The sequence below is a fragment of the Hippocampus comes genome, unplaced genomic scaffold (assembly GCF_001891065.2).
Source record: "Hippocampus comes isolate QL1 unplaced genomic scaffold, H_comes_QL1_v1.1 scaffold45, whole genome shotgun sequence".
NCBI lineage: Eukaryota > Metazoa > Chordata > Actinopteri > Syngnathiformes > Syngnathidae > Hippocampus > Hippocampus comes.
In genome coordinates this window covers 1,739,511-1,758,548 of record NW_017805783.1, presented here as the reverse complement: position 1 = coordinate 1,758,548, position 19,038 = coordinate 1,739,511, and the positions used below count along the sequence as shown (strand labels likewise).

At 43.9% G+C, this 19,038-nt stretch overlaps 1 protein-coding gene across 1 annotated transcript; it reads left to right on the top strand.

Annotated features, from left to right (window-relative positions):
• Window positions 1-5,861: 5,861 nt before the first annotated feature.
• neff1 (neuronal intermediate filament family member 1) lies at window positions 5,862-10,721 on the top strand. The gene is made up of 4 exons (XM_019885129.1): window positions 5,862-6,934; window positions 8,797-9,114; window positions 9,257-9,381; window positions 10,236-10,721. The coding sequence occupies exons 1-4, from the start codon at window positions 6,185-6,187 to the stop codon at window positions 10,573-10,575; spliced, it is 1,533 nt and encodes a 510-aa protein (XP_019740688.1). The 5' UTR covers window positions 5,862-6,184; the 3' UTR covers window positions 10,576-10,721.
• The last annotated feature ends 8,317 nt before the right edge of the window (window positions 10,722-19,038 follow it).

The following is a 19,038-nucleotide window of genomic DNA, read 5'->3' as shown; positions in this document are numbered from 1 at the left end:
TGCACTTTAAGATTAAACAAGATTCATAAAGAAAGCAAGTTTTAAAGCATTTACACGTGCATATAAAATCTAAATGTAATCCCTGCCTACACCTTACAAACTAAGGAGAGTGCTATTAAATGTGTAAAGAAGAAAGTATTCACATGACCGTGACAGCGTCTGCTGTGTTGGGTCTGTCTCAGTGAAAGACTGAGGCTCACTTTTACATTATCCTGCGGGCCTGATTGAACCTACTTGCGGGCCGGTTCCGACCCGCGGGCCGTATGTTTGACACCCCTGTTTTAAATGCTCCTGAAATTAAGTGCTGCTTGACGAGCCGATATTGTGTATGTATGTGACGTCACTGAAGGCCTAAGGTTGAAATGCACGGCCCGCCACTGTCCCTTACACACACACACACACACACACACACACACACACACACACACACACACACACACACACACGCACACACACACACACAAAACCCCACAGATATACTCTTCCTAAAAGTACTTCTTCTTCAGTAGATGGTAGTATGATAAACAATGACTCAGCCATGTTGTTTACTTGCTGTGGCGTAAAAGTAAGGATTTTGTTTGATCGTGACTGCAAGAATCAAATGTTCTGTACTTGAGCCGATTATTTTAGAATTTGCATTCAAATCAATTGTGTATATATTATTTAAATATACAGTTAATATAAAGAAGTTGTAGCAGACTATCAAGGGGTCTAAGAATACTGCATGTCTGTATACATGTCAAAAATGGCAGAAAAATTACAGATATTAACATTTTCCCACAAGTAGATGGAAGGGTGTCCAGGGAGTGACAAGGGGTGGCCTCGGCCATGTAGCCAGTGGCAGTTCTGGGGAAGGGCCAACAGGGGCCAGTGCCCCTGTAGCACTGATTCTGCCCCCCCCCCCACCCACCAGTTGACGATGCCAAAGGTGGAACTAAAGTGCTTGGCTTAACATTGTAGTCGGACCTTTTAATGCGCTGCACCACTGAAAAAAGAAGCAGAGAAGTAGTCCCAAGATTACCACGACGAGTGATGTCATATTGTCAAGGTAAGACCACAACACAAAAGCAAGCAAGCCCGTAACAGATGAAGATCCTGAGAATGAGGAAGCTGAGACTGAGACTGTCTGCGTGTGTGCATGCGTGCGTGTGTGTGTGTGTGCGAGTGTACGCACGCGCGCTCGTGTATGTGTTTGTGTAACTTCTTTTAATATCCCTTTTTATTTTTTAATGTTTATTTAACAGGAACAATATACAAGACATTGCCTTTTAAAATTAGGACAATTAGATGCATGTAAAACATTTAGCTTCAGTGTATTTGCAATTTTAGTCCCTGGTCAGGCTTAAGAATGTATTAATTTAAATGTACTGAATACAATAAATGAATGAATTAATAATAATAATAATAATACATTACATTTATAAGCGCCTTTCAAAACACTCATGAATGCAATTAATAAATAGCCTTCATTAATACGTTGTAGACAATTATGTGTATCTATTTTCCTTCAACAGTATAAGTGTAGCAGGTTAGTGTGTATGCTGTGTCCATGCAAAAATGATGTTTACATCTATTGGGTTTGTCTTTCTCCACAGACATCAGCAAATGTAAAGAAGACCCGCCAATGCACAACGGAGTTTTTCCACATTAAATTTTGTGAAAACATACCTCATGTCCACTATGAATGATGATAGATTAAGCAATCTTCGTGAATTTAGCATTGAGTCTAGGAGGTCAAAAGCATTGAATCTTGAATCACTTCGGACGGTTTGCCAGAAATCACCAACATCGCAGAATGCAGTTGTGTATAATGTTATGTATAATGCAGCTTAAGACTGTTCTACAAGATCTGCACCGATATGAATCTTTTATCAGCACTTAATTCAGTACTACTGTGATTATTATACTGTTTTTCATCGGCACTGTAATGCTCCTCTGCCGTCCTCCTCTGCCGTCCTCCTCTGCCGTCCTCCTCTGCCGTCCTCCTCCGCCCTCGGTTTTTACTCGGCCCGTGGTGTTCATCAAATTGTTCGCTTTATTTTTACGATACATCAATGGATGCTATTTTCTTAACATTACGATGCGAGCACGCGACTGTAACACAGAAAACGCGGTTTAAACTGTTGTCCGAGATCGCGGCCGCCGCCATGTTTCAATGTTATTGACAGACGACAGGGCAAACGACGCACGCCCTCAACGTGAATTTCGCGAGAGTTTGCACTGATGTAAACCCTCTACACAAAAATGTAGAGGGTTGTTTGAAAAAAATGCCGACCGTAAAGTTTTTTTTCGACGTAGAAATTCTCGGTCGGTCGGGTTACCGGAAACACACTACTTTTTTTTCTACGCCTTATGTCTGCAAAGGTTTAAAAGTTTGATGAAAATAAAAAGTCAAATAAGATTTTGAATCGTTGTCTGTTTTGCCTGGGTTGAATGTGCCCCTTTATCAAAACCGCTGGCCCCAGCCAGGCCCCCTCAGTGAAATTGATCTCTAACGCCACTGCATGAAGCCACCATGTAGCTCCGCCCCTTCCTTAATGGCAAGCTGACGTTTTCAAAAGCATGATCAGTGTTTCAGATTTTAGTATGTCATTGAATATACACATTGCAGACATTGACTGATGCAGTGCAGTTCTACACTACAATGACATGTAGAAAGTAACTTATTATTACTCACATTCCTTCTGGTCAATTTACAGTCATTGTTTAACTGTACAGTACATGCATGTTTTGCGAATGTTGTGAGAACAGCGGGAGGAAAGCAGCGTATCGAGAGAAAAATGATAAGAATCAATGTGTTGTTATGTGTCAATGTAAACGGGGCACTAATGTACTAATATAAGGCAAAATGAATCGTCCTATGTGTAATTGTCATTATGGTATTGCAGGTTTCCCCAGTGAAGTGACCTGTGGTTACAAAGCTTTAATTTCAAAGATTGTTATTAACGTTCAGTGATGGCTGAAAGCCAAATTTGGACAACTGCGTCACTTTAACGGTAGTATCCATTAAAATGAAGCCTACTGTATGTTATTCCATTGGGAAATGAAAACGCAAGCCTGTATCCTCACATTCTGAGAACCCCAACAACATATATACTAAATACACTGCTGGTTTCCTTTTGTAAACAACCATCACGTCTGTTTCCTTTGACATTGAGCGTGTTCGTCCGTGTATTTTAGACATTGATTATCTGTATGAAGGAGAGGCGTTGCTGCTGCCTTCTGTCCGCCATTTTTCGGAAAGCCGTGACAACGCCAAGAGTGTCTGCTGGAAGGACAGCACCATCTTCTTGTTTGTGACTGAATAACACTTCTGACAACTGGGTCTGCATGTCAAAATAGTCCACGGACTTTCTTTTTTGTGTACCCCTCGGTTTCTGAAAAATAAATAATAATAATAAAATTACCCAATGGAATTCAAAAGACATTGCTTTTGAATTGTGATTCAGGAGAATTATTTAAAAAACAAACAAACAAATGAAACAGGCCGAACAAAAATTATGGTTATAATTAACTGGGCCCCCTCCCCCCCTTCCCCCACAACCTTTTGAAAAAACAACTACAAATGATTTTTATAATGCTAAATCTGACTTCTATATCTCTCAGCGGGTATTTTGGCCCACTCTTCATGAGCAAACTGATGCAGTTGTCGAAGATTTGAAGGGTGGCTTCTCCAGGCGGCATGTTTCACCTCTTCAAGATGTTCAATAGGATTTAGATCAGGGCTCGTGGAAGGCACTCTGGTTTCCTCCCATAATTCCAAAAACATGTGTGGCAGGTTAATGAAAGACTCTAAATCAGGGGTGTCCAAAGTCGGTCCTCAAGGGCCGCTGTCCTGCCTGTTTTCCGGCTCTCCCAGGAGCAACACACCTGATTCAAATAATCAGGAATGTTCTAATGCTGCTTCAGAGCTGGCTGATGAGCTGATCATCTGAATCAGGTGTGTTGCAGTCGAGAGAGATGGAAAACAGGCAGGACGGTGGCCCTCCAGGCCCGGAGCTGGACATGCCTGCTCTAAATGGTCCCTCGGTGTGAGTGCGAGCGCTGATGGTTGTTCGTCTACGTGTGTCCTGCGGTTGGCTTGCAACCAGTTCAGGGTTTATGACACCTACTACTATGACAGCTGGGACCCTTTTGAGGATAAGCGGATTAAAAAATGGATGGATGGATGTATGGTTATTATTAATTCATTTTAGTTTTTCTTTCATTAGATGGGAAGTCAGATTTTAAAAAATAAAGTAATACTTTATATCCTATGCACACCCACTAGTCCAAACACAGTATTCCGATTAATATTGTGTTTGTGGAATATGAATTAAGCAGAAAAATCCACCTTTTTTATCTATTTAAGGGGCTTTCATTTTGCCTTGTACTGCCACACTTACTGTCAACTGAAAATGACATCATAGTGCCTGAGTGCTCTGTTTGCTAATGTCACAGCTGTATTTGGCTTTGGTGATTTGCAATTTGTTTGTTTATATGTTAACTGAATGAATCCAATAACTGTGGTATCTCTTGACCATTTCTATTAGTAACTGCATCCAGAGTATGGTGGATGTGCTTGTGAGAGGATGATAGTACCAGCGAGCAGCGACTTTTCCCATCCTGCTGAGTCACTGTCAGCCCACGCGCCGCCCCACCTCTTCAAATGGCGCTTGTGTCACCACCACTCCCTGCAAAGCGGCTAGGTGCAACACTGCATACTGTCTTTGATTGTTATTCCCTTTGCTTTAGTGGGCCAACAGATCTATTATAGACCTAATGCCTTCCAACCAACAAAAGTGATGAACTAAATCCACATTATATTGTGTCTACCTTATATGAATGACCGCATGAGTGGATGCGTAAGAATACCGGTAATCAAAAATGAAAGTAGGAATACTCCAACATGATGACTGCATTAAAAGTGTCTAAGTGAGAAGATTATTTGGGGATGTGGGGAAACAATGATGGACCAAAGAGTGTGTGGTACCACCTATTGGATAAATTGCATAGAATCATAAATAAAACGTATGGTGACAAGTACGGTTGATAATATAAGGTACTGTACATTGGAAATATTGTTTAAAAGTTATTTCTAGTGACTTCGCATTGGCTCATCCTCATTGTATCGAGGTGGCAAGGCTGCAGGCTGTGTGTGAGTGCAGGGGTGTGGTCTCATCTCAAAACCAGCCTGGAGAAGCACCAAGGCCAGAAACAGATCGAGACATCACTTCAATGTCATCGGATGACTGAATATTATAGATGCCGTGACCTTGGGGTGACAATCAAGAATGAATTGTTTTGTGACACTTCGTGTAGACACTCGCCGCACTTAAATGGTATAATCCTGCGAGAGAGAAATGTTAGTTGACGTTAATTAATAACCACAATTTTCCAAACCGCTTATCTTCACAACGGTCACAGGCGTGCTGGAGCCTATCCCGGCTGTCATCGGGTTGCAGGCAGGATACACTCCAATTGCAGTAATTAATAATCAAGTAACGACTGGTAAAAATCAAGCAACAATCAAATCCTTGGCGGTAAGCTACATCCCCTCTTAAGCAGAAACACATATGCAAGTTTTCACGTTCTAGGGAGTGTGAGAGCATATCATAAAAGTGTTAGTCTCAATGCAGAGGTGGGGATAGGAAGGGGTGGGGGCAGACTGCAGTATAACAAAACGCACCCCGGCAAACAGCTGTGGGCCCCACATCGATCCCATTTCTGCAATGACAGCGGATAAAAGAACAATAAGCACTCCAGGGATGTCAAATCTCCTGGTGGCAATGAGAAAATCCTTTATTTTATTTTTTTTGTCATCACCTGCTTGCAATGACATGTCGTCACGTTGAGAGTGAATTTTAGATGGACACACGTGTCCCAAGTGTTTTGTTTTGTCGAGTTGCATGTCGATGCTTGGGTGACACTACAGCAAAGAGACGCTGAATGAGTGAATTCTTGTCTCCCAAGAGGGTTGAGGAATCTGCATGGGATAGCAGGTCCCCTCCCAAATCGCTGCCCCCGCATCCATCCATCCCCTCTACCGTTGTTTCTGCGTCAGATGATGCGCAGGCGCCCCTCCCTATAAAAGTACCTGCGTGGAACTCGATCACTGCACGCACACCGCGCTTGGACTCACTTTGTGTCTCACACTCGCTCCACTTTTACGGCTCGGCACACACCAGCAAGTGGCAAAGAAAACATGAGCTACTCAAGTGAAATGTATAGCAGCAGTTCCTATCGGAAGATATTCGGCGATGCCCCGCGTGCCGGGCGTGCGGGGATGATCAGTAGCATCAGCAGCAGCCCGTCCCGTGTGCACTCCTCGGGGTACCGCAGTCGCACCTATGGCTCCCCCACGGTCATCTCGTCCAGCAGCTACCGCAGGAGCGCCGCGCCCGGTCGCGTCTTCTCCTCCTCCATGCAGGACTCCATGGTGGACCTGAGCCAGTCCACGGCGGTCACCAACGAACTCAAGATCATCCGAACCAACGAGAAGGAACAACTGCAGGGGCTCAACGACCGCTTCGTGTCCTTCATCGAGAAAGTGCACAACCTGGAGCAGCAGAACAAAGTTCTCGAGGCGGAGGTGACGTTGCTGCGGCAACGCAACAGCGAGCCGTCGCGCCTTCACGAGCTCTACGAGCAGGAGATCCGTGAGCTCCGCGCGCGCGTCGAGGAGCTGACCCACGAGAAGAACCAGATGCACCTGGACTGCGTCCAGATGAACGAGGCTCTGGAGCGCCTGCGGGAGAAGCTCGACGAGGAGACCAGGCTGCGGGAGGAGGCGGAGAACACCTTGAAGGGCTACCGCAAGGACGTGGACGACGCCACCTTGGCGCGCCTGGAGCTCGAGAAGAAAGTCGAGTCGCTGCTGGATGAGATCGCTTTCCTGAGGAAAGTTCACGAGGAGGAGCTGCAAGAGATGCAGTCGTCCCTGCAGGCCACGCAGGTAAGCGAAGCCTTACGTGTCCCGCCTATACTTGGGTACATTACAGTTTACAAACTTTACGAGCTCGACATAAAGCACAATACAGTATTGTGCTACACGGCAGTAGTGCACCACAATGGCACTGCAGCTCTGCTGCGTATTGCATTTTAATATTGTACAGATGCTACATTAGCTAATATTGTACCATGCTGGAATGTAAATAAACCACCCAGCCGTTTTTTTTAATCGCGATTTGACGCATTCTGCCTTATTGAATTAATGCGCACTCAAGCAACCTTATGGTAGGCTACGGCAGTTCACTATATTTCAGATCCGTGGTCCCACCCTTTTTACAAGCTCTTATGACCGGTGACAACTTTCAGATGTAGAACCTCATCTGTCTAGCTGTCTATCCCGTACACATACAATACAAAAACAGTCACAGCACTGGCAGAGTTGTATTCATGAAAAAAATGGTGTACTCGAGAAGTGAATCCTACATTACTGAGCAATACAGAAAGACATTTTAACTTGTGATTGTATTGATAGTTCTAAGGCAGGGATGTCAAATTCATTTTGTCACGGGCCAGATTTTAGTGACAGTTTCCCTTTGAGGGTCTTTATGACTGAAATCAGGGGTTTGGTAACAACAAAATGCTGAAAGTATCACTCGTATTTATTGCAAATGAGAATTTGAAATGTTGGTCAGGATTTTAGCAAGCATCATGAAAGTTACCATCTTTGATTTGGTTTCGAGGGCCACATAAAATGATGTGGCGGGCCAGATCTGGCCCCCAGGCCTTGGGTTTGACACCTGTGTTCTAAGGGAACAAATCAGTTACATTTGAGAAGAGGGGAGTGAGGGGGTGGGGGAGGGGGGGTTGAAAAATGCGCAGAAATAACGCATCATTGAAGGGTGTGGTCTCCCCGAGGCGCAGTGGTCAGGACAGGCCCCCTGACTTGCTCTTCACAACTTCTGAAAAAGGAGCTATTCTACTAGCAGCACAGTAATAAACATAAAAAAAACAAGGTTTCACTGCAGCAATAAATTCAAAATATATAATTTACTCCCACTTCTAATCTGTTATTCATACTTCTGTACAGTATTGTACAATCAGGTTTAAAGCAAGGAAAATTCAAGACCTCTGTGAGTTAACGTAACTTATAGTGGAGTCAATATAGTGAGAGATGGTTGTTGCAGGTTGATTTCTCCAGGGTATTGCCATTTCACCGTAAGCAGTTTTTCACCATGTAAGCTTGTGACTGCACAGCAGAAGCTCGAGTCAGCAGTTAAGCATTCAATTCAGGCCTCCAACAATCCACCTCATAAGTGCATAGATCAAATGCACATTCACTGGCCAGTTAGGCGCATCTTAATGATTTTGATGAAGCAATGCAACACAAGCACCATCAACTAGACCAGTGTTTCTTAACCTGGGTTCGATCGAACCCCAGGAGTTCTGTGAGTCGGTCTCAGGGATTCGACGGAGCCTCTGCCATGGAGGGTAGGACAGACGCGACTCAAAATGTTAATTAGTTATAACACGCCCGCTTGGCCATCACTGGCTGCAGATGAACACATGACATTGCACGTCCAATCAGTGCTGTGGGGAATTTAGTTCGCTTTGTATTCAACGTGTGACTATCGTGATAGTGCGTCGTACAATTAAAAAAACTATATATATATATTTTTTTTTTTTTTTATCACTCATGAAGGGTTCGGTGAATGTGCAGATTAACTGGTAGGGTTCAGTACCTCTAAAAAGGTGAAGAACCACTGAACTAGACTACACTTACTCCCTCCAAAATTGCAATTATAAAATCCATATCTAAAATGCCTTTGAAAACCAAACAGTAGAATCCCTGAACCCTCTTCTGTCCAGGTGTCAGTGGAGATGGACATGAGCAAACCGGACCTGGCTGCAGCCCTGAAGGACATCAGGGCTCAGTATGAGAACCTGTCATGTAGGAACCAAGCCCAGGCAGAGGAATGGTATCGTTCCAAGTTTGCAACGGTGACCGAGGCCGCTGCTCGCAACCAGGATGCCATCAAGCACTCCAAGGAGGAGCTGACCGAGTACCGCAGGCAGGTGCAAGCCCGCACCCTGGAGATTGAGGCCCTCAGGGGCCATAATGAGGCCCTCGAGCGGCAGATTGCTGAGATGGAGGATCGTCACAACAATGAAATTGGAGACATGCAGGTAGGAGGGAAGACAGGAAGTATTTAACGATTCAGACTACAATTCACAAAATACGAACACTGAATGCAGGTCTTAGCTGCTATATGGATGATCACCTCCTTCGATGTTTCGCTTGACCATATGCCAATGCATGTGTTTATAGGATACCATTCAGCAGCTGGAGGCTGCACTGCGCAGCACCAAAGGAGAAATGTCCCGTCACCTGCGCGAATACCAGGATCTGCTCAATGTCAAAATGGCACTTGACATTGAAATAGCCGCTTACAGGTTTGAAACATTCCTAACAATACCGCCATTGTTAGTAGCAGTGTCGCCTATCGTGCAACAATCAATTCCGTTTGTAGCAAAGCGGAGTCAGGAGGCTTGATAGTCAACTCATCTAGATGTAGAGTTCACTGTAAATAAATAAATAACTTATTTTTGGGGGCCTGAAATATTTAATTTAAGTTGCAAAAACTTTAGAATATAAATTACCGGTACTGACATTTATGGCAGCAAGGTGTTGTGAGTTATATCTTTAAATTGGCATTCAATTAAAGTTATGTAAACTCTCCTCTCTTTGTTGCATAAAAGACAATTTTCAGAAAAGTATTCAGTTGCGTTGCCCAACTTAAAATGTTACCAACGTTTGCTGCCTTAAAATTTGGAGTTAACCCAACATTATTATTTTTATTATTATTTTTACAGTGTATGTGCATATTCACAATCTAAATATTTCAGGCCACTTTTATCTCCACAGGGACAGTTCACAGTTGAAGTTATTTCAAGTAACTTTACACATTGAAGAAACCTCAAACAAAAGCTCGGCACTATGACGTTACCGTCTGCCTTGGCCAGCTGGTTTGAGCGGGGCAGAATGGGGTGGGGGTAGGGGGGGGGCAAAGATAGCTAGAGGGAGAAAACAGGATGGAGAAGTGGGAGAACAATGGGCACAACAACAGCTATATCAACAGCAATAATAGTCCTATGATGACAGCTGTAAGGCAAGTCTGTGGAATCTTGCAATTCAAATATTTCAGATCATCAAGTTGTGTCACCCCACATTTAAGGTTCCCCTTTTGTCATAATAGTTGCAACAAAGGTGGCGATGTAATCTATTACACTGGTCCTTGGGTGTGTAGGAAACTGCTGGAAGGCGAAGAGTGCCGCCTCAGCTCCGTCGGTGGTGCCATGGTGCAGTCCGGTTACCCCGGCTTCTCCTACATGTCGTCCCGCACGTACACCCTGGGAGCCTACAGGAAGTCCAAACCAGAGGAAGAGGAAGAGGAGGGAGAAGAAGAGGATAAGGAGGACGAGGATGAGGAGAATGAGGAGGAGGGAGAGGATGACGACGAGGGAGCCGACCAGGAGGGAGGTGATGCTGAGGAGGACGAGGACGAGGAAGAGGAGGAGAAGCCAAAAGGGAAGGATGAGAAGGAGAAGAAGAAGGAGAGCCCCACTGAGAAGACCAGCAAGAACTAAACTGCTTGTGTAGTTTCTTCTTCATCATCATCATCATCATTTCTCATTGTTCCTGCTTGTAAGCTATAGTGACGAATTACACACGCACGCACGCACGCTCGCACACACACACACACACACACACACACACACACACACACACACACACACACACACACACACACACACACACACACACACAGCATTCTATTTTTCTGTCGGTTTCGTCTCTTTGCAAGGTGTTCCTGTAAAAGATGATGAATTTAGATGGGGGTAGCTGAATCAGCACATGAATGAGATGCATCTGCACTTGATCAGATCGTATGATGCCGTAAAGAGATCATTTTCTCTACGAAAGCAATTGATGTGCCAATCACGACCATGAAGAAAAATCAAACCCTCAAAATAAAAACTGCACATACTATAGCACACACACTTAAAGACAAATGCACAAAGCATGACACGAAAAGCCAAGTCCAACTTTTACGGTGCTATTAGATTTTGACAGTTAAAAGTTGACGGCCTGGACTTATTATTTATTTATTTATTTTTTTGGCAATAATAACAGTACCAGCTCACTGCGTAACATCAGCTTGTCATTCTGGATTGTAAAGCAGAATGAATTGCTTCCATTTGGGTCCAACCTTGTGTGTCCCACAATTAAAGAAGGATCTTCCTCCCTGTCATCAGTGTCCCGTCCTCATCATGTTATACAATGTGAAAAAAAAAAGTCAGCATTCACCGTCAACCATCCGTAGCCATTTACCTTTTTGTCTTTGCATCCCAATGCCAAAATGCAGCAATGATTGCAACTCATATAGTATACATACGTGCTGGTGTGTTTATTTGCTTGAATGAAGAAGTTGGTCATACCAAACTGTCTCTGTGTGCATATTCAAAAACGAAACAGAGTGAAACACAAACAGCGTGTACAGTTTATCGTTACATGTCATTTTTCAAGTATCTTCCTTCGATTCATTTACCCGCTTCCTTTCTGTTCTTTCCTTCTTTGTGAGAACCAACCGAGTTGAAGTGTGTTTGTCAAAAAAATCATGGCCGTATTTTTGTTGAATGTAGCGTTGTGAGCATGGCTGAGTGGCAGGCAGCTGCCAGTGACACTGACAGCCCTCCACTCAGACTGCAAGTGGCAGATGGTTCATGGTTCGATGGGACGTCCAAGGGCTATTTTCACCTCAACCTTTTATTGTCGTTCTTGTTTTCCTTTTACTCCAATCTGAAGTGTCAGTCACGGCACCGTTCATCATGTCCCACTTGCTTGCGCTACCTTCTCCTTGACAAATGAATGAAACGATGCATGGCCTGATTCTCAGAGCTTGAATCCTGCACCCGTGGTTGGTAATCATTATTTGCTTGTTGTGTGTTCAATTTAAACTTGCCTTAACCATAACTGAAACTATAAACTACAACACGGCCTCACCCGCTGTCGTACCTAACGCTGAGGTAGTAGAGGAGTACCGACACTTTCCCAGTTGATCTGCTTTGTAAATAACTGTGACTGTACATGCTGCTAGCTAATGCAGTGATATTTCTCTCAAAGCCAAATAAAGCCATTTATGATCCAAACATGTCCTGCGACTTTTTTCTCTTCTGGTACGAGCCTCTCTAGAAACACGTACAAAGATGTGTGTTGCATCTTTGCATAAATTGTAGGTGTTAGAAGGAGCCATTTTCATCCCCCCCCCCCAAAGATATTCCTAAAAATTTGCATTATAATCAGATACCACAGACCTGACCTGTCTTTTCTCACCATCTGAACTGCAAAAGAATCGCCCTCAGAACTTGGAACTTTTTGACGACCACCATATTCTCACCATGTAAACTTAAATTTGGTTTCAGGGAAGTGGTAAAAAGTAACAAAACACATACACCAGGGGTGCCTATGACGTCGATCGTGATCGACCGGTAGATCGCGGACTGGCCAAGTCGATCTCGAGGGGTGTAGAGGAGAAAAAAACAAAACAACCATTTGTGTGACTTTGTGCTTGTTAGTAATATATTTTTTGTGTTAATGTACACTACACCCTAATCATTCTATCAGTCTAATTTTCACAAAAAGTATAAAAATAAAATTTAATTAAATAAAGCACATAAATCTTTAACTTACGGTGGTGCGTGACCTGTGTCACCGGAAGTTGTTAGCGCTCAGCAGTCTGCAATTGCAGTTTATGATCTTTTATCGTTATCATTATTCTCATTCAGAGTTTGTTTCATGTACAATTCACCGAGGGCACGGGCAAAGAATAGGAATCTAGAGGTCCGAGGGAAGCACTTTAAAACGGTACGTGTCAGCTACGATAGTTAACAGACTGCAAAAGTGCGTCGCATGCTTCCGTGTCAGGCTGTTGCTCATCATGGCGTGCGTGTGTATGTGCGTGCGTGTGCGCCGTAACGGGTCGATCGTGGGAGGTTGGTTGATCGAAAAGTCGATCTTCAGTCCAAAAGGTTTGGGCACCCCTGACATATACTTTGTTACTGTACTGAAGTTTTCAGATATCTGTAATCTACTCGAGTATTTCTTTTCCTCATGACTTTTTACTTTTATTCCCAGGAATCTCTACTTTCAGTTCCTTACTTTGTCACGATCGTCTTAATTTTCTCAACATCCACAGATGATGACATAAGATAAAAAAGGACAATAGTCAGTCAAACCGTGGTTTAGATTCAGATTGATTGATTGATATAACATGATGAAAAACATGGAGGAAAGGGAACCAAGGGAGGACTAATGACGATGACACAACAGATTATTTTTTCTTCTTCTGAGTACAATCACCATGGATGTAAGCTATACGAGAGGGGAAAAAATATTTTTAATTCCGTTTTCTCCCTTCATTGTGCCAAGTTATGAAAACGGGCGTTGTATAATTAACAATCAATCTATCCTAAACACACTTAGAACTCACATACATTTAACATACACTTATTTGCCAATCTGTTGAACAGGTGGCATACTGCAGCTGTTAGACCTCCTGAAACACATTTTAATTGAAAGTTTAAAATGGCTAACCTTAAGCCCCGACACCACTGAGGGGCGAACAATTGTAACCTTTGGAGAAGGTAGCAAATTGTGAGTTCACACCAGAGTTCGTCAGGGTTCGCAAATGTTTGCCTGTCATTCACCATCAGTTTTAGTGATTTTTCTGGTCGCAAGGAAATTTTGAACAAATATAGGCGAACGTCTGCTGGATGTCTGGCGACTGTTTGGCGAACATTTTAATTGCTAAACATTAATCATATGTCCATTTACACACCATGGTCAGGGGGGCCTGCCTGCCCATGTTTTAACTCTGAGGCGGCAATCGATGCATCTTTGTTGATGGGCCGAGCAGCATGATGGCTTTTGAGTGTCACCATCACCTCATCTCATCACCTGCCTGCCTGCTCTCTTCTTGAGCTGAGGAATGAGCCTGGATCAGATGGATTGCAGTTGCAGCTACCGCCAACACCACCTGTGACAATTTAATCACAGCCATTGTGTGTGTGTGTGTGTGTGTGTGTGTGTGTGTGTGTGTGTGTGTGTGTGTGTGTAAATATAGTTAAGTAAATGAAAAGGGTGGAAAATCTTCTCTAATTGTGCTTGGAATTATTAATAAGGTTAAGCTATAGTGGTGGCACAGTGGACAACCGGTTAGCACACCTGCTTCACAGTGCAGAGGTTGAGGATTTGAATCCGGGCTCCGGCCTTCCTGTGTGGTGTTTGCATGTTCTCAACAGGCCTGCCTGGGGTTTTCTCCGGGTACACTGTTTCCTCACACATTCCAAAAATATGCATGGTAGCTTAATGCAACAGTCTAAATTGGCCCTGGGTATGATATTGAGTTGTTATTCTATGTGTCTGTGATTGGTTGGCAGCCTGCTTCGGGTGTACCCAGCGTGCTGCCCAAAGACGGCTGGGATAGGCTCCATCACGCCCACGACCCAAGTGAGGATAATGGATGGATGGATGGATGGAAGAACCTATAGAGTAGTTTTAGCAGCATAATATTCAGAAAATGACAAGGCAATTGTCAGAGATTTTCACTCGGACAGTTGACAAAAGCCCGAACACAGGAACAGATCGACTTTCACTGCCGGCAGGAGGTGCAGTTCTCCAAGAAGCCACTCAGTGTGCGCTTCCCACTGTCACCCGACCTCTGCAACCTCTGCCGGCCCTTTTATTGATTGTATATGCAAATTACAAGTAATATAACAGAAAAACACTCCCATCTTCATGAACATGCCACACCCCTGGACGGCCCCATTGGGTTGCCCCTTAGACAAAGCATTCTCTTGGTACCAGCACCAACATCCATAAACCAACAGAAACGTAGACATTTTAACAAGCGGTATTTCCATGAACTGACACATCTGTGACCTGGCTCGTGACCCTTTCTCATGATGGAGTGTACAAGCACTCCCTTCCGTCCAAGGTTAAATCTTCGTTTCCAAGTTGTCAGATAACAGGCGCTAGTGTGTCTACTAGTGAGGGTTAAATCTTTCTCTATGAGATACAGTGAGATACCATCTGCTCGGGTTCCTTGATCTCTCTATGCTTCCGTTGTGTGCAAGATGCTCTGAACAAAGCATTTCGAGGTCAATCAAGCATGTAACAAGATGAAACTTTAAAACATGACAACATTGTATTTTTCTATTCCAACAGCAATACAGTGGAACCTTGATTTAATGGTTCCATGCATGGTGTGAGGGATCGTCCGTTAAGGCCTTTGTCTCTTGAGATTTAAGTACTTTGGCTGAGAAAATAATTTTTCAATGTAGAATATCAAATAAACTGCTGAAGATGCTTGACTGAGGCTACACAGATTTTAAGACAGAGCCAGCATTGGTGCACCGTGCCCTCAGTTGGAGCGCCTCGTGCCTCGCAGCGTTTTTGGTGCACAAATTTAAGCAACGCTCTAAGTATCGAACAGTCGCAGTCAAACATCACGCACTCGGATATTATTTCCAACTTCGCCGCGAATGAGCAAGTTACTGAAAGACCCCCTCGCCCCCAATCACAAACACACATTACAGCTGCAGCACAAGCACAGAAACAGGAATAATATTGGAATAGAACGGACACTTATGAACTTAACTTTGTTTTAAATGTAAATCAATCAATCAATCAATTAATCAATCAATAGCTAGGGTTGCTGAAGGTGGGCTCGACAAATTTCTAATGGCCCTCTATAGCCCCCCTAACCCCGGTGCGGCAGCGCACATATTCTGTCCCGCATTTTCAAATTCAAACAATGCCTATAACCTTTTTCACTTATTTCAATGTTCTTCAAAAGTCTTGGAGAAAATTCATGTTCCATGACTTCCAGACGGCCTCCGCAGTCACTGAAAAATGTATCTTTGAACTGTCCGAGTTCATACACAGCTTTCTTACAGTGGGTGTGTGAGACATCAGGGCGGTCGAATGCCCATAAATGAAAAATGCACAAGTCCAGGTGCGATAAAAAAGGACTTCTGCACAGGAAGATAATGTATGCCCTGAGTATGCCCGCAACCCTTGTGAGTATACAGTGGTTCAGGTAATGGATGGATGGATGAATGTCGTAGTCCAGTGGAGTTTCATCTGTTTTGAGAGAGTGTTCAAATCTTCCTGTGTCAATGCATGTGACACCTGGAGAGCAATGACGCAGTTATGGGCCTGCGAAGTGAGGATATTGATGTGAAAGTGAGCAGATTCATTGAAAATTCAGAGGTCGGATCAATGCCATGTCGTAGGCATCTCGTGTGTTGCTTGCTGAAGCAATGCCCTTCATCTGGTGGTGGCGCTTTGTGTGCTTCACTCAGCAGATTTAGTGTTGTGGGGATGCGTTTGCAATCCTCCTCCTCACTGACACTTTGCAATATGATTTTAGGTGACTGAAACTTACTGACTTACTTACTGACCAGTGTCCCAAATGACCTTATGTACTATGTACTGACTTACAAATGGACATTTAGGCACCTGTCTCTAGAACATCCGTCTAGAACACCGGTGTCAAAGTCAAGGCCCGGGGGCCAGATCTGGCCCAGCACATCATTTTATGTGGCCCGCGAAAGCAAATCAATCATGTCAACTTCCATGATTGATGCTTGCTAAAATCTTGCAAAATTTCAAATTCTCATATGTAATAAATAACATTTAAGCATTTTCTTGTGACCAGAGTCCTAATCACAGTCACTTCAACGATAGTTGAATAAACCATTTTTCTTGACTTCTTGATATGGTTTGACAGTCATAATGGCCCTACAAGGGAAATGGTGACTCCAATGTGGCCCACAACAAAAATGACTTTGACACCCCTGTTCTAGAAAGTTTTACAGCATTCAGATTTTCTTAGAAAAAAAATCTCTCTCTCTCTCTCTCTCTCTCTCTCTCTCTCTCTCAATATCTCAATATATATATATATATACATACATACACATATATAGTTAATGTTTACATGACTCTTATTTTGTTTAAGTGTCATCTTCTCTCCACCAACACCCCTCCATCCTTCTGTCTGTCTGTCTCTCTCGCTCTCGCCCTCTACCTCCACTGCTATATATAGACTTCTGCATTGCAGATGTCCCATAGCCCTGCAGAACTGGAGGAGCTACGAAAGAGCCCCTGCCAAAAAAACCTGCTGTTTTTGTCATCCATTGTGCAGAAGTAGGATATCACTAGTCTTGGGCCCACAGCAGAGTGTGAGATTGACTATTCAGTCTGTACTCTGCACAATGTCCACCACGTCACACTGCAGTGAGGATGAGGAGCCACAGTTATACTCACTGCAGTCCGAATCGTGTGTGTGTGTGTGTGTGTGTGTGTGTGTGTGTGTGCGTGTGTGTGTGCGTGTGTGTGTGCGTGTGTGTGTGTGTGTGTGTGTGTGTGTGTGTGTGTGTGTGTGTGTGTGTGCGTATCAAAAGATGGCTATCAACACACAGACTGCAAACAAAGTTAACACTCTGCTTTGCGATTTCAGATAATATTAAATGGATCTGCAGCGTCCGACCCATTCGTGCTCATTTCTGTTTTAACGACCAATTAAGTATTTATAACTAACTGCTGACTGCTGACACACGCCTGCACACAAGCCAAGGCAAACGCTTCTTTGCAGCACTCAACGAACTCTTGCTGCCACTTTGTGGTAAAAATGAAAACTACAGTGGAATGCATTTTTTTTCTTTCCAATTAATTATCAAAACCCTTTCGGAAAAATATGCAAAATCTATCTATCTATCTATCTATCTATCTATCTATCTATCTATCTATCTATCTATCTATCTATATGTGACAGATCGTGCTTCAAGGTCTCAAAGGCATTTTGACACTTGGTGGTCCAGTCCTCCACTGTCAACTTCACATGACTTGAAGGGTGCAATTCAGGCTTCACCCCTCGTATGGCTCTACCACCAGTTCCCTGGCCTGAAAGGAGCTTGAAAAAGGGCTTAGCCTTGATGGAGCAATCTTCAATAAAGTGCTGATAATACAGCACCATCCCCAAGAAAGACCTTGTCTTCTGCGAGGGAGTGAGGCCATCACTGTCCATCAAGTCGGACACCTGCATCCTGTTTATAGCGTCCACAATTCTGGGGTCCGTCTGTACCCCTGACTCTGACATGGCAGACGAACTTCACAGATCTCCAAAGAAAGTGACACTTCTTCGGCACTCGCCCGAGGTTATGATTCTTCAAGCGGGAGAAAACCATCTCCAATCGCTCAAGCGCACTCTGTTCTGTCGGACCAAAGACCATAAGATCGTCAAGATAGCACAAAAGGCTAGTGAAGTTCTTGTCCCCAAAAATGGAAAGCATCATCCGCATGAATGTAGCCGGGCTGTTCGATAAACCTCGTGGCATCCAATTATATTCGTGCAGGCCAAAAGGAGTCGAAAACACAGTGTACTTCTTGTGATCCTCAAACAGAGGCACGTTATAGAATCCTGAGGTGAGGTCCATGGTGGAGAAGAAGACATTTCCACCAAGTGCAGCAAGAGCATCAGCCTGATGGGGGAGTGGGCGAGCATCCCGCTGTGTCCTCGTATTAAGCCACCTGAAATCTGTGCAGATGCACAAATCCCCATTCTTCTTCCACACTAGAACCAATGGAGACGCATATTCACTAGTGGATTTCCGAATTATGCCCTTTTCTTCCATCTCATCTTTTCTTCCAGCCATTCTCAGCTTCTCATATTGACTTGGCAGCACCCTCCGATAAGGCAGGCAGAATGGCCTCTCATGCACCAGGTGTATCTTGTGCACAAAGTCAGAGGCCTCCCCACATTCCATCCTGTTCCATGAAAAGACTGATTCATATCTCCCAATGTTTTGTAAAAGTCTGTCCCTCCACATGTCAGACACAGCACACGCATCCAAGTGCAGATCATGTAGTCCAAGTTGGACCTTGGCCTCACAGCATGCATAACAGATTGGGAGAAAATTTGGATGTTGTCGGGCTCAGACAAGTCCTCAGCAGCAATGCAGGGAAACACATCCGCTAGCATTGTGTTC